Source organism: Sesamum indicum, linkage group LG5, assembly GCF_026168435.1.
Source record: "Sesamum indicum cultivar Baizhima isolate 11 linkage group LG5, ASM2616843v1, whole genome shotgun sequence".
In the NCBI taxonomy this organism is placed as follows: Eukaryota; Viridiplantae; Streptophyta; class Magnoliopsida; order Lamiales; family Pedaliaceae; genus Sesamum; species Sesamum indicum.
In genome coordinates, this window is record NC_142661.1 from 1,897,597 (window position 1) to 1,920,635 (window position 23,039).

The window sequence follows — 23,039 nt, forward strand, 5'->3', positions numbered from 1 at the left end:
ATATTTTTTTGATAATTTTACTCCTATTCAACTTTTAAAAGATAATTTTAGTCCATATGCACCCACTTCGCAATTTTTTGTTAATGCTCGCCAGAAATGGTATCAGAGCCGGTGTTTATTGAAGAAACATCTGTTTATATTACATTTTGATATTATTTATCCACTAATGGAGGAGACTGAATCTTCTTTCTGCGATCTATCAGAATTTGCTTTCTACGAAAGCCCGAGCACTTGAGGGAGAGAACCCGAATAAAAGTCGCCGCCTGATGAAAAGGAGTTAGTACTGAATATAAGGCACAACAAGATCGATAAAGAATAGCGAGAGTACCTACATGAGAAAATGAGCACCATATTCTTCGAGACGAGTGTGGGGTGTTTTCAGAAGAGCAGCCTGGTCGTGAGGTAGGCAACTCGCTGTAGCAACCCCTTCGCTACAAGGGCTATATCTTCCCTAAACGTCATACTTATAGTAATCCCTGTGTTCATAAATATAAATTTGCACATAATCAACTAATCAATTCGCATACGTAATCCCAACACGTCATAGCAGGTATTAACAACTTACAGCATTATATATAAATCAAACACCACAAGTAGTCCACACAGTTAATCTCCACTCCTACGTTCTCTTTATACAAATAAAATACAATTTACACTCTAACTGACAAAGAGGAGAAAACAGCATACTGGCCCGACCTGCCTGAGTATAGCGTATAGAACTATTCTTCAACAGTCAGACACCTCAAAATTTACTCCTGAAAGAAAATGTTAGCAGAGGAATGAGCCTGCCACTCAGTAACCAAATAACTAGCCCTATCTATATATGCATATCAAACACAGCCCAAGCAAGACAAACAGGCAACACGCATGGAATAAAATCAATTTAATTCCAACATAATCAATTGTAGTACACCACATAGCTATCTCACAATAAAATAATCAATTAAACTCTTTTTTTTTTTCCTAGTTTGCTTACCAGAAGGTGATATCGTGTTTTTCCCATCAACTCAATCTCACCTCATATAAATTAAAGTGAACCCCCTTGACAGCCGGCTCATCATTCTCATTTCGCACATAGCATTTTCATTTCGCATCAAAGCTCTTCATTGCGCACATAGCATTTTCTTTTCGCACATAGCATCGCATCAAAGCTCTTTTTATTTCATTTTGCCTTATAGGCTTTTCAACACATCAAGGGGTATTCACATCACAATTATATATTCAATTTCCACCACTCCCTCATTTCCACATATCACCATTCTTGTAAGCAACTAGTAACGTAATACAATATATCATTACATTCTCATTTTCAGACACCCACAACACAACATACAACAAACATGATATTTCAACGTGTCTTCACATTCCACGTACACAGTATTGTCAATCAAATCAAATCATTCACCACGCACATATTTTCAGATAAAACAATATCAGCATGAACCACAAGTCATATAATAGTAATACCACAAATAAAGAGAACATATATAGATAATACTAATTATTTACTTACCTCGACCTTACAACGTTTCTTTCTACTCAATCGCTAATTGTCAGCCATTTCACCTCACCCCCGTATCCTATAATGAGTTATACCACATACAGTTAATATATCGAGAATATCGTAATTTCTTTTAAATATAATATTAAATATCATTCGTACAACTTCTAATAATTCTTCAATATTACATTTTTATCGAAGTACAAATCTTTATTTTTCCTCTTTATTAACATACCATTTATTAAATATAATTTTCAAATTAATTTTATGAATTTTCTACCAATTTATCGCTATTATACACTTTAATTGAACAATAATACACATAATTGTGTATTTGGTTAACAATTCCAATGGAATTAAATAAATTGGCTATAGCAACAGTCAAATCTAATAAATTTAATAATCTACTTAACTAACGATATCATTTTTATATCCGATTTGGTATTTAATTAGACACTATTTTAAATAGTCAAATTCGTAAAATATTCCGATTAAATAGTACACCGCTTAGCATAAACAACATTTAACAAAAAGACTAATTAAATAATATAATTATATAAATTAATATAAATTAAAATCAAAATTTCGTACCTCAGATGTCGCCGAAATTGTGTATGTGCAGATGTATATTATAATGTGTGTGAATGTGATTGTGCATGTGTATATGTATTAGAAATAAGAAAGAGAGGAGAGAGAAATGAGGCGGTGGGTTGGTGGGCCTCTCACTCTAATTCATACATATATATATATATATATTATTATATTACTTACTAACATATATATATATAATATTATTATTTTATTTATTTAATTAAACTTTTCATAAAATATCAATTATGTCCTTCTTAATTTTCTTAATTACTATAATTTGTTCTCAAATATTATAACGAGTTCCAATTTAACCATTCAAGTTTTATTATATTCCAATTATGAACATAATTTATTTTCCACTTAACTAAATTTCATAAAGATTTACCAATTGATCCCCCAATTATATATTATAATTTTTGGGGCGTCACACTCACATTGTACAGTTCCCAAGAGTCCTGGCTCGATTGGGTGTTTAGCACATAACTACGATCAGAGACTTTCTATTCAGGAACCAATTTTTCCCCTTCTAGCTCAGCAGTCGAGTGGTTCTCATTCTGTAGCTCGTCGCGAGCCACTTTCCACCATTCAGTAATTTCCTTGACAAGAGCCAAGTTCTTCTCTTCCTCAGCTCGTGCGGCTGCGACCTCCTCTTTCGATCGCCTCGAAGATCGCGACTTGCTATGTTTAGACTTGGAGGGACTCTTACTACTCTTGTGCTTGCATTTTCTTCTTCACTCGCTGGGTCCCTCAGTCGCAGTATCACCAGCAGGGGAGTTATCTTTGGACCCCACTATATCGATACTTGGGGATGAACTTCTTGTTGCTTGATCGCGAGGTTGGGTATCCTCGCTTGCGATCTCTATTGGAGCGACATCCCTTGAATTTTGAAGATCCCAAGCTTGCATGATGACGTTATCTACGAACACTGGAAGTTAGAAAAAGTTGATTTGAAGCAGGAAAACAAGAAAGAAATGAAGGGAGTGGTCACCTAATGAACCCTTAACTCGGAGGGGTGCTGGATAGAGATGCGCGAGCCAGAGTACTTCTTCCACCAAAAGTTTCTTCCGGTTATATCGATAAGAAGTGAGACTATTTATTTGATCTCCTTTCAGTTTGTCTATACTCCAATCACACTTGAAGGGCCACTCTTGAACCGAGGGAGGTCGCACGAAGATAAACTTCTCTTTCCATGGACCATCATTAGACTTGAGGGTGTCTAAAAACCTACAGTCTTTTCGAGTCGAAAGATAGAAAAAACCCCTCTCTCCCGAGCTCTTCGAAGTAGTGGAAGAATATAGCGACCAAAAACTATCAAAATTGGATTCGAATCGGTGAACTTGTATTATTATGATGGAAAGAATTATATAATTGATAGACTTGGCGGATAATTGCATAGGACACAAATTCAAACCCCTAAGAATTTAAGATACGTGGAGCCAAGGGTAATCGCAGCCCGGCATCGAAATGGAGAATGAAAAAGGAGCAAAATCCTTTAGGAGGAAGATGCATGCGATAAATGACCGAGGAATAAAGACCTCAAAATTATTAGGGATGAAATATTTTTCCTTTATGCGATAATCTCGAGTTTTACGGTACCCACTATACCAGCCCAAGGGCTACGCTCTAGCATCCTTTGGTACTTAGCATGAGTAGGAACCTCGTCATCATCAGACAAGCCTACCTGACGACTAGACCTAGACCTAACCTTAGATGGACCATCCGCGGGTATTGGGGTCGCTCCCCTTATTCGGGGGGAGGTCGCACAAGATGAAAAATCAAAACTAGAATTAGAAGAGCTAGAGGAAGACATGGTACCTTTACAGGAGGTCGAAGAAACGCAGACAGTGATCTCAACAGGAGATGAAGTCGGTGAAATTTTTTTAAAAATTAGGGGTATATATAGGTGAAGGTTTGGAAGGGCGCGCTAGAAAAGGGCCCTTCACAGGATGACACGTATCGTCACGCGGATCGAGGCGATTGATCGGTTTAGAATTAACGACTGTTCAACTTCTCCTAAGGTAATTAATTACACTTAGAAGAAGTGGGGGAGTTATGATGAGGATTTAATTATTAAAAGATGAAAAAGCCCTTCATTAAGAGCGTAAGAGTCATTTCGCTAGGATCCGCGCATGAGGTCGCGGGTCGGGTCGCCAGGACCCGCCTCGCAATTTGATCCGGACCCGAAGGACGAATAAGCACCATACGATTGGAGTAAGGGAAGCTCAAATCAAGACATGTGGATTGATCTACAGTGTCAATTTTGACCCTATAAATACTTCAGATTTAACTAAATCGAGGTAACTGGCATTTATTGCATTGACTTTTTGGCTTTAGATCGCATATTTCTGTCTCTGTCATCAACTAACTTGGGCATCGGAGGATCTTTGTCAGGGACGAACTCGACTAGCTTGATGTACCTATTTTATCCTCAGGAACATTACAGATCTGGGGAGGTGACGTGACCAGATCAAGTTCGTTGATCGAGGTCACACATTCGAGCCGAATCACTTCCCACTCTTTTTTTTTTCTTCTCCCAAATTCTCAGATTTGAACTCACGTTACTCACCAACCATTATGCTTAAGTCCACCACCGATCGACTCCTCTCCTTCCAATTAGTTGACTGAACCTCTCCGACGATTTCTCGTCTTTTTTCTTCGTTTTCATTGGACTTTTGCTCCTTTTTTCTTCGTTGTTCGTCAGTCATTCACTGGTGGACCACCACCACCACCTTGCTCGCCTCCTAAAGGTGCTTCTTCCCCCAACCTATTTACTTCACCACTAACTCTCACCGTTGGCTTGTTTTTCATGGGGATTATTATTTTTTTTTCTATTTCATATCTTTATTTTTTTGCAAAATGATTATGGACATTTTGGAGTCAGATGTTGAAGAAATAATAGTTTATTGAAGAAATTATGGACAGTTTTGGGCATCGTATGTTGTTGTTTATCGTCTCACTGAACGACTAGCACTAATGATTCCCCTTATTTTTAGAATGGGTTAAATTTATTTTGGCACCACGTGATATTATAAAAATATAAAAAATCCTCTTATGAATTCTTAATATAAAAATTTATCCATATGTTATGAATAAATAATCACACCGTCTTGATCAACTTGACCCTATTTTTTTTAAAAAAATAACGACTAAAATGCCCCTCCTAATCAACCGATTAATTAGGCTTATTAATATATATAATTCTTAACTATTAAAATATACTTATAATATATATAATTACAATTTATAAAAGAAATATTATTTTAAAATAATAATTATAACCCACCCCCACCCCCACCGACCCGTGCTTTCCTCCCCCCCCCCATGCACAAACCTCCTCCCCTGCCACCCCTATCCAACCCCGACCTCTTCCTCCCTCCCTTTCCTACGACCCATCCGCCCATCCTAGGCTTATGCGATGTCGGTCATCTAGAATTGGGCGACCGACGTCACCCTCAATGGATGGGCGACGATGGCCCCCCTCGATGCATTATGTCGCCCAAGTGTGAGGAGGGTGGCGCGCCCTCCTCTACAGGAATGACATCGATCTGCCTTTTGTTTCATAATATATAAATCAAATTTTAATTAATTTATAAAATTTAATTAGAATAATATTTTACTATATAAATAATTAAATAATGATCTTATAAAATAATATTTTATTATTATATGTGAGAGAAGGGTACAAATATCAAATTACTTTCATAGCCAATTCACAGTCGAAGTGTGTTGTCCAATTTTTGTACAGGTTTTTCTAATTTTATTTTATATCACAGGGGTAATTAATACTTTAGTATTCAAAGAAGTTTTTTTGAATATTTCTATTAGTATAGAGGAAAAAAGCATGCCACCCTCTTGTGATATACGAAATGTGCAAAATACTCCTCAGTGTTAAAAAAGTATCAAAGTACTCCCTTGTGTTTTTTAAGAATAAAGTAATTTACCCTTAGTCCTTAAAGTAACCTACACGCGCCTTAAGTGCGATTTTAATTGATATTTAAAAATAAATATTATTTTATATTTAAATATAATATATAATAATATTATTATATATTTAATATTTATAATATATATATTTATTTAAAAAATTAAATAAAAAACCCTCCCCCACTCTTTTTTCTCTGTCGATCTCTCCCCAAAATCCACCATCCCTACGCCCCAACTCGCCCCCCCCCCCACCCCCACCTTCCCCCCACCAATCGGCCGCCCCAACCGGCCCCCCTTCACCGTCATCGGCTTCGGCCCCCTCTCCCACATTCCTGTCTGTTTCGCAATGCCCCCCCCCCCCCTAATCCACCATCCCGCCATCGCCTCCCTCCACCAATCAGTCCCCTAGCCCACCCCTTCCCTATCGCCGGTGTCGCCCCCCCCCCCCCAAACAATCAGCCACCCAGCCCGCCCCCCCTTCCTCACCTCCCCCCTTCCTCGTCGTCAGTCCTCCCTCCCCTTCCCCATCTGTCTCCGTCTCTTTCTCTTTCTATATATACATATATAATTTTAATTAATAAAAATATATTTATTGACCTTCTACGCGCCTCCCCTCCCACAAGGGGCTTTCCAAAGGCCTTCGTTGGTCATATCATGCAATTCCCCCTCTCTACCAACCTATCTATCGATTTTGAGTAAGACATGCGAATTGGAGAACTTATGTCCTCCCTAGCGATTAGTGAAATGGGGTTCTCACTGTAATAAGAATCCCAAGGATTATCAGTTACCTTCGCTCAGTGGTAGGATACTGCCGGGAGAGAACGCCACAAGGATGTGGTAATACCAGTGTCTATTATAGTTAAATTTTATATAATATATATATATATATTATAAATATATGCTTTTAATATAGACTGTTGAATACATTTAGTTTAATCGGGACCATTGATCTTGTTAATTCAATTTGAGCTTTAGATTCAGACAAATCCAACGACTATTAATAAGGATGTGAATATAATTTTATAATTAAAAATAAAAAAATAAAATAAATAAAAATAGCACGTGAATGGCACGAAATCACATGAGGGGCTTATTTGCTTTATTATGAAAAATATAAGAAAATAATTTACTATTTTTTTTTGCAGGAGGTAATTTACTGATTTCTATAACACAGAGGGTATTTTGTATATAACCCATTAGTACATGGGTCTTCGAATTTTTTCCTTTTTAGAATCATACCCATTTTGGGGTATAGTTGTAATTTTTTGACAATATTTTAATAAATAACTCGGCGGGAATAAAAACCAAAATTTTCTATAAACCCTACTCTCTCTCTCTCACACACACACACACACCACCCGCTGAGACACTATGCCGTCGTTCCCTCAGCCAGGCACAGTCACCGTTTGCGAAATCAACAGAGAGCTCGGTACCGATCACCATTATTTAAACCTTTTAAGGCGTTTCGATGGATTTTTTCTATTCGCTTTGATGTTTACGCTTTCGACCTCTCAAATGGGTTTCAATTTTTGTTCAATTTAATATCGCAGTTACAGCAGACCACCTCAGCGATGATCAGGCGAGGGAGACCTATGCTAAAATCCTTGTACTTCAATCTACTCGATCCTATTTGATTTTATTTTCTAAACATTTTCGAGGAATGTGGGCTTTTCGTCGGATAATGATTTGATATTACCATCCATTGATGTATGTGATTGCAGGGAACTGTATTTAGTCCTATTCCGTTTGAATCGGATAACTTATTAGGCACGGTAGCTGAACAGGAAGGAGTTTCACAAAGGAAAGGCAGCTTAGGCATTTTATCAGCAGCGACACGGGCGCTGTTCAGTGGCTCTCTAAAGCCTCTTTTCCAGCCTGCTGATGTAGTTATCCCTTTGACACATGTTTTTATATTTATATCTGTTGCTAATGAATTAGGTATTTGTGTTTTATTTGGATAGTTTATCATGTCCAAGCAAATGTTGTAATTTGGTTGGGGGTAAATACGGAATGGTTAGTTTTGGACAAGAGTTAGCAGCTTTTGGACATTGCATTCTTTTGTCATTATGAGAAGGTCGATAGCTTGAAATTGAAGAAGAAACAGTTCGTTATGATGTTGGTTTGTTCCTTAAGCTGTGATATGAAATGCAATTTACTGATGTTGAGTTATATGCTCTAGTCATTGTGAGTTATTAGTATTTTGGTGAATAATATATTATATATGCGCATAATACGTGATAGTGCATCCAAGAAAAAATTTCAGCTATGGATATTTAGTTGAGACATATTCGTTATCCGTTTTTCAGCTACAACTGAGTGATGAAATCTGTTAACTTGGCATGTAGACTGAGCATGCACCTACGGAAATTTATCAGCAAGAGACTAGAGAAAATAGAATAAGGCTCAATGTAAATAACAGTTTTAGCCATGACTGTTAAGTTACTTCATTTGTTTATGTATGTTTTCAGGTAAAATTATTGCAAGATGTTGATCTTCACAGTGTAAGTTGGCACCACCACAAAAATATTTTGGCATTTATTTCTGGGCCACATCATGTGACAATCTGTGACTACAATGATTCTGGTAATTACCATTACTGCTTACTTGATGCTCTATTTCTATGGCCCTTATGGTACTTAATATTTTGTTTTGTTTCTATTTGTCTCAACCAGATGGAAAGCCTCCTTGCATCTTGTCCATTGAGTCCCAGAAAGATGTAAAGATTCTTGAATGGAGACCAAATGGAGGAAAAACCCTCTCTGTTGCATGCAAGTATGTCCTGCAAATTCAATCTCTTTTTCATCTCAGTGAAATATTTTATTTGCTTGCTTATTTGTTGAACTTGCTTGTGCTCTAGTTAAAATCGTTGTTGATACTGTAATGTAATGTTTGCTAACAGCGGTGGCATTTGCATCTGGGCTGCTTCATACCCTGGTAATGTTCCATCTGTGAGATCAGGGGTCACTTCAAACACACTCTCGAGAGGCTCTGGGGCTAGATGGACTCTGGTGGATTTCCTTCAAAGTTTTGATTCTGAACAAATTAGTGCCCTTTCATGGAGTCCTGATGGAAGATATCCTAATTCAACTATCATTTTTTTGTTTAGGCATGAATACCATTTTAGATATTATCATCACTTAACTTTTTTCCTCTTAGGCTCTTACTATATCACGCAGTCTATTTATTGGTTAAAATTTCACTGCATATAGTGCACCTACTCAGATGTGTATTGCCCTATCAAGGATTTGAGATTGAGCTGGTTATTATTTGTTGCCATTCCATGTAAAAAGAAAAGATGAATTTTTCTCATCCTTTAGCCATTGCAACTTCTGAAGGGAAAGAATTTTCTTGTCTAGCCATCTTTTGATCCTGCTGAAAGTTATTCAGGTTCTCTAGTTGCTAACATGAAAATTCCTTTCGCGATTCTTATATAATAATGGAACTAGAGCCATATAAGTATTATCATATATCTTAATTGGATATTCTCAGTTTTCTTATAACTATCTGGGAAGCTGCTGCAAAGAAAAATGATTCAAATGCTTAATTTCTAGGGGTACATTTGCCGTTTGCTGTTAGGCAAAAAGTTGTTACTGTTGGAAGTTACTTTATTTCCTAAAATTACGTTGAATCTGAAATATTCCTTGACATAGTTTTACATTTTTAGCATCAGCGTCATTTGACAGTTCATCTTTCACCATTTGGGATGTTTCTCAAGGTATGTGATTTTCTCATCTTTTCTGTTCATAAAATGATGTGCAGAGTTCCAAACTAGTTGGATGCGTTCATAAACATCAGAATATTATGGGTTCTCCCATCCCATTTCCACGTCAATCTTTGACTAATTTTGAATTGTGTACTACTATGTTTTCTCCTTCAATTTTGCGTTTCATGGATGTTCAATGTGATAATACATACTTATGATGTGATCTATTGATGCTTTAAGGCAATTCATTGTATGTCATTTGCCTGTGCATCCTGGTCAAATTTATTGAACTCTTTGACAGATTTAGGATTTTTCCTTTCCTGTGTAATGGTCAAGGTGGATGACACCATGAATACAAATTGGTTTAGATAGCAGTTACCAGGTCATAATTGTTTTCTAAAGTACCTTTCTCCATATGGAGACAAAAGGACACTGATATATCCTTGGATTATAGGTTATTCCTTAGTAGAATACTGAATATTTTATGTAGAATACTCATGCATGATCATCCACCCTCTGGTTAGGTTTTTAGATTTTTTGAGTGTTTAAAGAACTGAATTACGAACAGAAATCTATGAACTTTATATTGCTCCGCTATATTCTTCTTCCACTCCTTTGTCGATGTCCGACCTATATTACTTTTAAACGCAGGTCTGGGCACTCCTATTCGAAGGGGTCTAGGAGGCATATCCCTGTTGAAGTGGTCTCCCTCAGGCGATTATTTCTTTGCTGCAAAATTGTACTGTAAATAACTAGATGTTCTCAAGTTTGATTTGCATGTGTTCTTTTATGTTATTTATATGGTAAGATTTGAGTGACCATCTTTTTCTGCAGTGATGGGACATTTTATCTCTGGGAGACAAACACATGGACATCAGAACCATGGTCCTCAAAAAATGGATTTGTCACGGTTGGTGGATAATCTGTTATTTCTATTAATAATAGAATTATGGGTCATTATGCCAACTTTTATGTCCTATTTGATGTTTAAAATATTGAAGTGCTGCGTTATGATTCCTGTGCAGCATTGTATGTTGTTTTTATCTATTATTGGATAGTTCTACAGTCGAGTGAATGATGCTCCAGCTATGCTTCTTATCTTTGTCGATAAGACATGCTGATGCTTGTGGTCTTGTTTCCGATACTAGTGGGAGAAATAAAACGGGTTAAGAACTTTGCTTTGAAGTACAAACATTATTGAGATTCTCGTGGACAAAAGCTTTATGTCTGGTGTTTCCTATATAAAATTATGATATTCTTGTTGTGAATGGAACAGGAAGCTGGCTGCTTTGCGTAGCGTTTCTGTAACTGATGCTTCGCTTTGGAATTTGTATGTGAGTGTTTGTGTTTGAGTGAATGCGAAGAAGGAATATCATCTGCTGTTTTTCTTTGTAGCATGTTTGAGTTAACTAGTATTTCTCCATGGGTGAAGCATCATGGATTTATCTGGTACACATGATTTTTGGCTAACTATGCTAGAACATCATGGAAGAGAGTGTGATAGACACGATTAATATAAAATAGTGGCTGTTGCTATTGGCACTTCCTGTTTAGAATTCTTTGGTGTAATATCCTTTGCCTAACTATGCCTTAGGTGTGTATTTGTTCATATTGTTCATAGTCTTAAACGCTTTTCTCTTTCCTGCTGGGTAATTTCTTGACGGGGTTATGGCCTAATTGTTCCTGTGATTGTTGACAATAGGGAGCAACATGGGATCCTGATGGGCGAATGATACTTCTTTCATTTTCTGAATCTTCAACATTAGGTTCTATTCACTTTGCGTCTAAACCTCCATCACTAGGTATATGATCTATTTACTGGTTTTGTATGTTCTATTGCATTGATGTTTATCTTGTGATTCTAAGATATGCATTTGTAAAGGATTGATGTAAATTGAAATTTGAGGGCCGCCTAAGTGGAGCTTTACTTGCTGCATTTTATTTCTTCAATAGGGTTACAGGTTTCCTGCATTGCGCTTTTCAGAAAAAAATATGAAAGACCAAACTTTTCTCAAGTGAATTGATGCATGTTAATTCACTGAATACCTTCTGTGATATCCTGATGAAGTTGTCTTGGGATTTAATGGGCTTGAAATAAGTGGAGACTGCATAGTTTGGCTATTGTAGCATACAAGTTACAGGTCCAAATGATACTGATGCATTCAGAACCTTAGGAATTTCCCAAACGCTGTATGTTTTGAATGTGAAGATTATTCTTTTTGTCTATGATAATATTTGATGGATATTCTCCGGAAAGCACAAACACTTGTTTCTTTCTTTTGCTGTAGAACTTTTCTAACTTTTTAAGAAAATAGGCTTGTCAAATAATCTATCTTACAGTAGAAATCTGTCTGTTCTTCTGTTGCTGATATCTACAGTTCTATGCATTTTAACATGTTTTGACATGGTATTTTCGGGAACTACATTTGGTTGATGTATATTCAATTATAGGACTCATTTCTTTAATCTCTTTATGATGATTTTATCCAGATGCACACCTTATTCCAGTTGAGTTACCAGAGATAAACTCATTGACTGACAGGTAGATAAATCCTCTGATATAGCTATAAGATGTACTTTCCCTACTCTTTGGTGCAGCTTAGATCAGCTTTATGTGAAAGTTGAAACCGTTTCTGTTTCAATAGTAAGCTACTGCTTCAAAGAATTTTAGCTAACTATTTACTAGTATGTTTGAAAATTGTGCATTTCCTGTATTTTACTGTGTTGTTTATCTAATGCAACATAATTGCTGTTTTTCATTTCTGTTGTGTACTTTCTGGAGCCCTTATTTGCGATCGCCATTTCAAATTCTTTAATAGTGTTGTACTTTCTTTAGAAGTTTGAGACCAGAAACGATTCTTTAAAATCTAAGGCCTTTAGATGATTCTCCTGTCTTTTGCCTCATTCTTCTCTTATTCTGTATACTTCTCATAATTTTGCAAATAGAAGATCTATGTTTGTGATACTATTCTTAGGCAAGAGAGGTCGTTTATCTCAAGTCTTTTTGACCACCTGCACTTGATGGATGGCATAGCTAATTTTATGTCATTCTGCAGCCGAGTTATTGAGAAGATAGCATGGGATGCTTCAGGAGAGAGATTGGCAGTATCATATAGAGACGGTGATGAGTTGTACAAAGGTCTCATAGCCATATTTGATGTCAAACAAAGCCCCTTAATTTCAACATCATTGATGTAAGTGCAAATCTAGCTTAGTGAAAATCTTATTGCTTCTATGATTCTCTGCATCATTTTGTTTTTACTTAATTTTCCTAATAAGATCTCGTAAACCAAAACACGAACACATCTTGGTGGATGCTTGACATTTTCTGTTGTGGACAATCTGGATGTTTGTGTTTGATAATTATATCATAAGCTCATCTTGATGTGTATTTTTGCCGATCCAGTGGATTCATCCGAGGTCCTGGGGACAATCCGAAGCCAATAGCTTTTTCATTCCATGACAAGTTCAAACAGGGTCCATTGCTTTCTGTGGTTAGTCACTTGCCTCATCCTTTTCCCTTCTTTCTCTTCTTTCATCTTTTTTACATGGAGGTGATAATATCATTGGTATGTTGTACACATGTAGGCCTTATTCAGGAGAATTACAATAGGCACACGCATGAAGATATTCTAAAAGTTGGCATATTGACGTGAATTGAATTTAAACAGTCCAACTATCTTTTAATCCAATGCTATAGCTACAGTTACCTTCTTCTCCAATTACCACAGCATCTTGATTAACTAAAATTCCTGTGCAGTGTTGGAGCAGTGGATTTTGCTGCACCTACCCTCTTATATTTCGCTCAAACATTCTACCATAGCTGAGGTCTTGCTCTTGCTCAAAATTTTCCTGAATATTGATTTCCAACTTACCGCTAATTCCTAGTGGAATATATCATTGAGAATACAGACTATCACTTATTGATGAAAACTGAAGAGCTTCTAACTCATTGATCAGCTCACACTTTGTTCCTCAAAATGTTCTGTAGAGATTAACCAGAGGAGTTGAATAGTAAATCAGAGAACAACATTGCCAGGCCAGAGGAAAATCCAGTCCTGCTCTGCAAGTAACTACTATTCAAGTACCAAAATTGATGATTCTGACAAGCAATTCTGCAGACCTGGCATTACAGATTCTGAAATTATGTTTCAATTTCAGGTTTTTGCAGAGATTTTTTCTTTAGGTAACTGCTGCTGCAGTAATGTATCACTGAGTATCAGAATGTCTGATGTTTTGAGTTCTTACAGGAGGAGCTCCTTAGGTGCAATTCTCTATCAACTTGACTGTATATTGAGGTGTAATACCCTGCCAAGGGGTAAGTTCAGGATTTTATGTAAAAACCAGTCATAACTTGAGAGGTTCAAGTGTTTGTGTAATGATGAAACAATGGATTTCTGCAATTACATCAATTGTATTGCCATGTTTCTTTTTCCAGAAATAGGGATGAAAAAGATTATTATTCATATGAATTTGAAGTCGTGATTTCATTTCAAAGTCTTAATTTATCCCAGAAGTTCGTTCTAAATCTATATTTGGATAATCAGAAAATCATATTCCTAAACAAAATCCTTAACGAGCATTCTACTTCTTTAAGATCCATAAGAAAGTAAGAAGCCAAAAAAACTGTCTTCTCCCTACAAAATAGTAAGATATTAATTCAACTCTTCAATAAAAAAAGTTGCGAGTTTGAGTCTTATGAGTATATTTAGTCTATTTTAATAGTAATATATTATTTTTTTTTGAAATTTTTGGTGGGATTCAGAATTATTAATGTATCATGTATTGAATGTTGTAATAATTACATATTGATTGAGAGAGAGAATTTAAAAATCAATCTAAAAACGTAAAAAAGGAGCAAAGAATTTACACATCTATACTATTTATTAAATGTGAGGTTCTTAGAGTAACTAATTTTGATTTACAAAATATTTGTTGACATTGTATATGTATACATATATTCTAAAAAAATAATCTTCTCTTTAATTATTATTTTCTGAATAGTTTCTCCACGCACACATTTCAAATTAAAATATTTATTTTTGATAAATTATTTATTTTTATTTTATTAAAATAAATAAATATAATAAAAATGTATAAAGGAAGAGGATTATAATAGCAAAAATCTCTTTCAATTAATAGAATCTATTCAACTTTACAATACATATTGAGTTAACTACCCAATCACCTTTTTTTTAGAAAATTAATTCCATGCAATTGCCTACACTCAAAAATTTATTAAATTTACTCCCATTTTGTTTAAATTTATTGTTAAATGAAATTGAAATAATATATTAGTATTCATTTTGCATGTATATATAATCATCATTATCGAAATGACATATATTAACAAAGTGTTAATATTTTAATTTAATTTTAATGAAATATGCAATGATAATTAATGCATTATAAAAAGTTATCAGACAGTTTTTATATGTGAAGTTGTAATGTAATGATAAATTTTAGTATAAAATATGAATTTTGATAACATAAAAGTATTACTAGAAGTTATACGAAGATACTACGTGCCACCCTATCTATTATAATAAAGAAAAATAGGTTAAATATACTTAGACCGTCCATTCGAGAATTCACCATCTACACCTAACTTTCTTTCGTGTTTGGATGGAAATGCCAATGTCTGCCAAGAAAATATATAAATATTTTATTTTACATCTCATTCAATATTCCAGAGTAATATTTTTATACGTATAAGGGAGTAAATGTAATATATAGATAAAGTTAAAAGGTATAATCGTAATAAAATATTGCTTTAAAATTATAGTCGTTGGGCAGACATATTACAGAAGAATATTAAATGGGGGATAAAATAAAAACAATATACATTTTTTTTGCTAACGTCAATAGTTTTTCATCTAAACCTAATAGAAGGGGTCGGGTGTAATGAAGAAATTTAGAGCGATTGTAAGTATAATTTTAATTTTTTTTAGAAAAAAATGAAATCTCACGTTTTGAAAGGGTGTAACTTATAATGCATGGGCATGGACACGATACGATACGGATATGGAGGCACAAAAAATATAGAAAAATTAGGACACGACACAGGGTTGCTCTTAAAGGTAGTTGTCCCCAAGCTCTACCTTTAATCCAGCTTTTGACCGACCCTGGGGAACTAAAAGCCTCTGAAAGAGGCTGTGAGAGCTTATTCGAAGAGTGTCATGCGATTTGCATGTTTGAGGAGTGTCGGTGTCCGACACTTGTCCAACACTATATTGAATAATTTTTCAGAGTGTCATGTATTATAGGGTAGAAGTATAATTACTAAAGAAAGAAAAAAGATTGTAGAGCTGCATGGAGACAGTAAAAGCATGTGATTTTTTTTTTTTGATAAATCTAAATTTTATTAAATAAATTGTAGTATATCAGTACAACACGATATGAAAGGCTATGTAGCCACCTCAACAGGTCAAGAAATCCGCCGTAAATAAAAAGTGTACAAAATTAAGATAATAGTGATTCTTTTTTGGGTGGGTGGGGGCGGGGGGGTTGGTGGGTTAATTAGGCGTGTGAAAAATGAAGACTTATCCAAAGACAGTGGAGAGTGGAGACATGGCGCTGCTCTTCAACTCCACTCCTCTCTCCTCTCTCTCTTCATCTTCTCGACTCGGCGCTGACCCTTGTAATTAACTTTATAATTAGCTTATATTCGATCTATGCGAATTTGCTTAACTTCATGTCAGGTTCTTCCATAGACTTTGACTTCTTCTACTTTATGGTTTCTTTGAGATGTAAATTATTGATAATTTTGTTAATTCATATATAATTATTATATTAAATGATACATAAATTACAGTGACGTACATAAAGCAGCATTACATCCTGCGACTTGGACAATATTTGATTTTCTGAGCAAGTCGATGGAAGTTAAAGAATACGGAGCTAGTACTACATTCATTCTGTTGCTGGCATTTTCAAGTTGACTGGTAGTTGGGGCCACCTGCATAAGCCAGAGGAATATCGTTAGACTGTTAGTATCATAAAATTGTCACAGAACATTGTATCTGATCTTAGTATTACTACCAAGTTCAGTAACAGTATTATATACTAAAGATCTGTTGGTCTGAATCCTATAATGAAAGAAAATGCTAATAGCACAAATGAGGTAGATGGGACTTACCTTCTTTGGCTCACTGAAAGAATTTTCAGCCATCGCATTGCTTGACATCAGTGTAGTAATCGTAGACCCTGCTACTTCTATCGAGTTCTTGTCCAGCCCATCAACCGAAACCTTAAGACTCACTCTGTTGCTCCCAAAGTTCACAACCTGGATAAGAACCACTTGAGCATGAGCGGAAAATACAAGACAAGTGTAGGTTCAATTACACCATCTCCCGAAAGTTAGTATACCCTTCACCTCTAAGTGTTTGCAGTACAAAAGCACCTTACAGTTAAATATCCCGTAGGAGATAGAACAGTAACATCCCTAAGTTTTTAATATCACTGCCTGTTTTATGGAACAGGGTGACATGTGGACTTAGTGGGGCTTTTGGTTATTTCAAAAATGGAAAGGGTCCATCGGCAATTATAGTAATTTTTGGGGAAAATGGATGTAATCAACCTGCCAAGTGATAAACATAAGTACTGATGCCTTAAGAAACTGAATAATTTGAACCTTTGCACCGAAGGTGTTTTACTTCTTTTCTTTTTCTCAATTCTTCTTCAGTTTTCAGTAGAAAATTGAGCTTCAGAGCCATCTATAGGGGAAAAGGACAAAAACTTGATTGCATTCTTTTGCAATTTCAGTTACAAACCTTTATCCTTAAGTAACTTCTGTTGCTGTCTGGATTTTTCCAAGAAATGGCAGATGCGATAAGGGAACTGGAAGAATTAGCTTGCAGTTTGGAATTGAGAAGAATGGCGCCATTCGACTCTTTGAAGAAATGCTGCATCCAGTAACTAGGAGTACCGTACACCTTTGAAGAATCAAAAACTATTGCATCTGGATTGAACCTAAAATGAAAAACCACTTGTCGTTTGAGGAAAACTTGATAAACAGGTTAGTACCCAAGGGTAATGAACGGAATACATGTACCTCCAATCGTTGGCATTCACAAACAGAGGAGCATTACTTGCCATTTCGACAACATCACTGCAAAATAAACAATTGCAGGTTTGCATGGTGTTTCAAATAATCTACTAGTAAAGGCCATTTTACGGACTATTACAACGAAACCCCCTGAGATTTAGGTATATTATAAAGAAACCTGTCAATTTTGAAAATTTATATTGCAGCTGGTGAAGTCATATACAAACTCCCTTTGAAAACCAGATGTAGGGAATATGTGATATGAAATATGGTTGTAGGCGATGTTAATTTAATTTCCAAGAATTTAGGGGTGTCAATTTGTAATACCCCCAAATGTCAAGAGTTCTCTGTGTAATTTCTCCCTTTTGTTATCTTCTTGAATGTAAAGTACCTGTTGATCTCCAGTCCAAGAAGGAATGCAGCTTCAGCCAGTGCTTTTAAGAGACTTCCTCTGCCGGCATCATTTCCAGTGACAGCATACTCACTCACAAAAGCCTGAAACGTTGATCTCGAGCAGACAGCTGAGAAGCATTATTACACAGACGACGAAATCTGGAAACAATCAGAAGACAACTCAAGAACAACACCTTTGGGCCACTTCTTGAGTTATGATCAAAGTTGTGAGCCATCGAAAACATAGAATTTGCGTTCGTGTAAACCTTGGCACAGAAACATGGCATTAGACATGAAAATGAAAATTGACAAAGAAAAATCGTTTTACTACATGTTTTGAAGTAGAAATTCTTACATGGAAATCATACAAATCCGCTGGGTGATCCAACTGTCGAGTAGATCCGTCACAGTTTGAGATAATCTTGATATCTGGGTAGGCTCCTTTTATGGCAGTGTAAAACTTCATGTAATTTCCTAATATGTGTAACAGAATACGTGAGTTGAAAGCTGTCTATACTGGATTATGAAGTCTGATCCTAAGTTACGTTTCGGTCTAGATATCATGTAATAGCAACTAGCTGAAAGACAGACAGACATACCACGATAGTTCTTGTTTCCACAGTCTTGATTCCCGACAGCAACATATCGCAAATCAAAAGGTTCTGCGTGGCCCATTGCTGCTCGAACAGAACCCCATGTTGAAGTGGGGTCTCCCCTTGCAAACTCAATAGCATCAAGAATGTCCTGTAGAAGCAGTTACAGACATACCTAGTTGAGAATTATGTTAAAAAGTACCAATCTCTAACATACATGACTAGTCCGAAAGTTAAGCAAGCTTACTCTACATGAATTTTTCATCTAGTCAATCTGAATTATTTGTTAGGACAACCTTCATTTACATGAAACAAGAATGGAGAAAACATACTTGCACGAAGGGTAAAATCACCGAACTATCAACTTGATCGTTATGACTGATTCCTACGGGGAGAGAGAGAGAGAGAGAGAGGAAGGTCATTAGTGTCCGGAATATTAAAGCAGAGTGGTAACTGAAGTATTCTTGTTATTACCATTATTGAAGACCCAAACTGGCAATGCACCTAAATCCTCTGCAAGCTGCAGAATTACAACAATGTCATACATGTGAATCAAGAAGAGAAGTTCCTTGAACGTTGCTAGAGTACGATGCTGCAAATATAAGAAAGGACAACATATTACTTGGAGATACTCGAAATAACCAAGTCCATCATCAGTCCAATATTGCCAAACATCCCCAAAATGGCCAGGTCGCTCTTCCCATGCTCCTACAGTTTCTTTCCATCGGAATGCATTCACTAGCCATTCTCCTTCGACAAATGAACCGCCTGTTCAAGAATTATATTACTATTTTGTTGGAGTACAGTTCAAAGTGTAAGTTGGGATAGACCAACCAAACAACCATGAGGTATTGAATATAAGGTTTCTTACTTCAAGAATCTGGAACTTGTCCGAACACTCTGTACTTTTAATGGTCAGGTGTATGAACTAGTACTCCTATATAGTGAATCATTCTATTTATCATAGTAACTACCTGGGAATCTGATAAATCCTGGCTTCAAATCAGCAAGCATGTTGAAAAGATCTTGCCGAAATCCATGTCCCTGAACCAGGATTTATGTGAAAGATTTCAGTTATACAAAGTGCATTTACTGCTATAAAGCAATATCAAGTTAAGTGATTTAGCTCGCTGTCAAGTCAAGAAAGTTCTGAACTAAGAATTCTTAAAACCATAATGAAATCACCAAGAAACAGACTGGCATTCCTTCTTCTGATACTTTGAGCAGAACATATGACCTATCAGTTCCTTTTCCCGTTATTTTTCCCTGTTTACCGCCTAAGACTTGTAGCTAAGGTTTACTGATCAGGGACCAAGCAATAGCGTAAAATGAGCAGGAATAAACAGAAGCCTTCAAGTTACTGTCAAGAAGTTATTGGAAGGTAGTAAATACACGTACCTTGTGTGTGCTTAAAGGCATTGCTGAGACTTGATCAACCCATATCGTGCCCTTTTTCCTTGTCGTCAACTGCAATCTTGAATTAGGGTCTGTTCCTGCTGCTTGCAACAGAATCTCCTTCTTCGTCCAGTTTGTAACATTTTCATCTCTGCACGAGCAACTCTGACTATAAGATATAAATGAAGACATAAACGGAATCAATAGGTTCGATCTATGTAGCAGTTACTCTTAGCCATGCTCACATTATATCAGCTGTGGCTAGTTTTTGCAGTGCATTTGAACCAATAAGTGATACAGACATTTCAATTGGCTGCAATGAGCGAACATAAAAGGTCACTTTGTACGTCTTTCCTTGTTCAATGTTCTGCAAGAAAAGATAAAGGAGATCAGCAAGACATCACCCAAACACAACTGAGAAGTTTAAAAACACTACATCATTGGTAAAAAAGAAATAAATGTGTCCAAATGGACGACTCTTCACAGTAGAACCTGTCAGAAGATCAGTACTTAACTGAGAACAGGAACGTGTTTTCTTACCATGCCCCAGAATCCCGGGTTGTAAACTCCAACTCCAGCTGCTGGACACATATTGCCACCATCAGTGTTGCACAATACCTCCATTCGGGGTGCAATTCTATTTCTGTCAAAGCAGGATGAACGGTCTGTTGATACAAATATAAGTGATTCATCCCCAAGGATGGACCAAGGACTAATATTTGATGGAGTATTCTGGCCTCCAGCTTCGAAACCTGGAAACATAATTTCTAAGAATCATTACCTCTAAAATTATTATGAATCCGTTTTTGTCACTATCATGCATCTAGCAGCCCCATTCAAAGAGAATGAGAATGGAAGAGTGTGGGAATTCTCATTGCCATGGGTAAATCAATCTTAGTCTCTCTGAAAAGGTTCTAAATCCTCGGTATCACTTTCTCCATTTAGAAGTAATACGGGAGACGAATCACGTGAAGGTACTTCTGATATTTGCATTCAGTGCTAGTTAACTGAAGAAATCAAGATATGTTCATCATAAGATGTTTAAACGATTCTTCAAATAGGAATTTGACAAAAATAAGCTGCCAATTCCAGAACGATGTGAAAGTAAAAGTTACTACACAAGTCATAGCATTAATAGAAAAATTTTTCCCCATATATGTTCCTTGCAAGCAGAAGTCTGGCTCTAACATTAGTGTCCCATGATTCCCAGTAACCTTAGAAATAACCAAAAACTTTGTTTTAGGCTTAAACTACATATTCTGCAAGGTAGGTATACAAATCCCAGTCATTCTTAAAGCTTGATGAGGTCAGAGCAACTAAGTGATCCCGAAACATGTCTATATCAATGTAACTTACGCACAGCTATGACAATTTTTACTGACCTCTGTTGCTGACAAGCTCTGCCCAGAGTCCTCCAGCCCCAGAATGGTTGATCTCCTGCAAAACATGTTGGACGGTTATGATTCTATATAGTTAGCCATTTATGGAGAACATTAGTATCAGTAGAAGTAGTGTGCAAAGTAGGACTATCATTAAACGATATGCATATATGAGTAAAGCATAGATTCTGCACCATAATTGGCATAAAAATTAAAGCCTCAGCCGTAAAACAACAAGAATAACGAGAAGAAATAAATCGAAAGAACACATATAGAAGGCCATCCACAGGAGACAATCTAATTCGTGTACAAAACTGACCTCAAATGATATTCCAAACATCGTATTCGGTATCTTTCTTGGAGGATTTTCTGACACGTTTACGAATAACCATGCTGTCTGGTTTGCATTGATCCCAGTTGCACAACACTGATGGGATGTGCGGAATATAAGAAGAAAGAAAAGCAGCAGTTTACAAGCAGCATAAGTCAAGTCCATATCTTGCTCGCTCGATTCTGTGGCTCACCCGCCTATCTTTAAACCCACAGAGGCTGCTATTTATTGCACATCTAAAAGGACAGGAAGACTATGATGTAAAAAGGAGTGATTTTGTTATATGTTCTGTTAAATTCAACAATTTAAAGTAGTAATATGTAAACAGAATAACTAGCTTCCACAAACGATTGTCATCAGCAAATATACACACTGAGGCAACTGCTACAACCCTCACAACAGCCAAAGCATTTCAATAAGCTTCGACGATCACGCAATCATTACATACATCATAAAGTTGAATCAAGAAACTATATGTCCAACCCGTTCACTTTTGAATCAAGAATCAAAATTACAGTTGATAGAAGAACACACGGCCACTACAAAAGTTTCAGAATGGTAAAAACCCAAAATTTGTACCATATGCATATTTTTTTTCCCTTTTTCTTTCGTGTGTGTGTGTGTGAGTGTATGTGTGCACTCTCCATATAATGTGTGTGTATCTCTCTATATATGTATATATATGTGAGTAACGAACGTAGAGATAGAGAGTTTGACTTTTAGCAGTGCCAGAAATATATAAAAACCAACAGCTAGCAAGAATCGAGAATCATGGCAAACTCCGAAGATAATCGGCAAGAGAAAGATCAAGATTTATTACCTAGCATCTGATCGCTCCAAATTACCAGCACATGAACACCCGGAAAAAATAAAACTTGATTTGGGCTCTTTCTCACGCAAAACCGTGTGAAAATGGAAAATGTTTACATTCAAGTTATGGGCATGAACAGATGAGGGAAAGGTAGTTATAACTGGATTTCTAAAATCTTTCTGTGTGTGTGTGTGATATGAATTGCGTATGATTGTTAAGAATGTAATAAAGGCGACTTGATCTTTGTTATCTTTTGCTTTAAGGGTAGTGGCTTACTCTGTTTGTGCCTTAAAGCTGCAGAAGTTTGGAAATCATTCCTTGAAAGTTTCTCTCTTGACCCCACTTATCCTTATTCCCCAATGGTGCCAACT

General features: G+C 36.2%; 2 protein-coding genes and 1 long non-coding RNA gene across 8 annotated transcripts; 1 reads left to right on the forward strand and 2 right to left on the reverse strand.

Moving 5' to 3' along the window:
• Positions 1-95: 95 nt before the first annotated feature.
• LOC148787986 (uncharacterized) lies at positions 96-2,178 on the reverse strand. Of its 2 annotated transcripts, XR_016065610.1 has the most exons (5): positions 2,093-2,178; positions 1,514-1,580; positions 697-755; positions 333-476; positions 96-263 (listed from the first exon to the last, which is right to left on the reverse strand). It is a non-coding gene; the product is annotated as an uncharacterized LOC148787986 (long non-coding RNA). The 2 variants fall into 2 exon arrangements; XR_016065609.1 differs by lacking the exon at positions 697-755.
• Positions 2,179-7,289: 5,111 nt separating this feature from the next.
• On the forward strand, positions 7,290-14,125 carry LOC105162820 (Transducin/WD40 repeat-like superfamily protein). 3 transcript variants are annotated; one of them, XR_002287035.2, is made up of 16 exons: positions 7,290-7,445; positions 7,567-7,622; positions 7,738-7,899; positions 8,485-8,599; positions 8,689-8,788; positions 8,916-9,089; positions 9,673-9,731; positions 10,371-10,458; positions 10,554-10,629; positions 11,422-11,521; positions 12,210-12,261; positions 12,776-12,913; positions 13,126-13,213; positions 13,480-13,547; positions 13,711-13,880; positions 13,970-14,125. XR_002287035.2 is itself a non-coding variant. In XM_011080941.3 (15 exons), exons 1-14 carry the CDS (start codon positions 7,388-7,390, stop codon positions 13,540-13,542), a joined length of 1,329 nt encoding a protein of 442 aa, XP_011079243.1. In that variant the 5' UTR covers positions 7,290-7,387; the 3' UTR covers positions 13,543-13,547; positions 13,711-14,125. The 3 variants fall into 3 exon arrangements, 1 of the variants encoding a protein (XP_011079243.1); XR_002287036.2 differs by having other exon boundaries at positions 13,711-13,788; positions 13,881-14,125; XM_011080941.3 differs by having other exon boundaries at positions 13,711-14,125.
• A 2,348-nt stretch (positions 14,126-16,473) lies between these two features.
• On the reverse strand, positions 16,474-23,026 carry LOC105162819 (alpha-L-arabinofuranosidase 1). 3 transcript variants are annotated; one of them, XM_020693619.2, is made up of 18 exons: positions 22,945-23,026; positions 21,846-22,093; positions 21,530-21,584; positions 20,688-20,899; positions 20,393-20,514; positions 20,151-20,298; positions 19,727-19,796; positions 19,375-19,520; positions 19,227-19,272; positions 19,085-19,137; positions 18,759-18,903; positions 18,515-18,633; positions 18,354-18,425; positions 18,158-18,261; positions 17,773-17,829; positions 17,492-17,690; positions 16,858-17,004; positions 16,474-16,677 (listed from the first exon to the last, which is right to left on the reverse strand). In XM_020693619.2, exons 2-18 carry the CDS (start codon positions 22,020-22,022, stop codon positions 16,528-16,530), a joined length of 2,022 nt encoding a protein of 673 aa, XP_020549278.2. In that variant the 5' UTR covers positions 22,023-22,093; positions 22,945-23,026; the 3' UTR covers positions 16,474-16,527. The 3 variants fall into 3 exon arrangements, with proteins under 3 accessions (XP_020549278.2, XP_020549279.1, XP_011079240.2); XM_020693620.2 differs by lacking the exon at positions 22,945-23,026 and adding an exon at positions 22,678-22,934; XM_011080938.3 differs by lacking the exon at positions 22,945-23,026 and adding an exon at positions 22,437-22,626.
• Positions 23,027-23,039: the final 13 nt, after the last annotated feature.

Coding starts and splice junctions, on each gene's coding strand:
- LOC105162820 (XM_011080941.3), top strand. CDS start 7,388: ATGCCGTCGTTCCCTCAGCCAGGCACAGTCACCGTTTGCGAAATCAAC. Junction 7,623..7,737: donor AGACCTATGCTAAAATCCTT/GTACTTCAATCT, acceptor ATGTGATTGCAG/GGAACTGTATTTAGTCCTAT. Junction 8,789..8,915: donor ACCCTCTCTGTTGCATGCAA/GTATGTCCTGCA, acceptor GTTTGCTAACAG/CGGTGGCATTTGCATCTGGG.
- LOC105162819 (XM_020693619.2), bottom strand. CDS start 22,022: ATGGACTTGACTTATGCTGCTTGTAAACTGCTGCTTTTCTTTCTTCTT. Junction 20,299..20,392: donor CTAGCCACAGCTGATATAAT/GTGAGCATGGCT, acceptor TTGCTCGTGCAG/AGATGAAAATGTTACAAACT. Junction 19,138..19,226: donor AGTTTGGGTCTTCAATAATG/GTAATAACAAGA, acceptor CTCTCCCCGTAG/GAATCAGTCATAACGATCAA.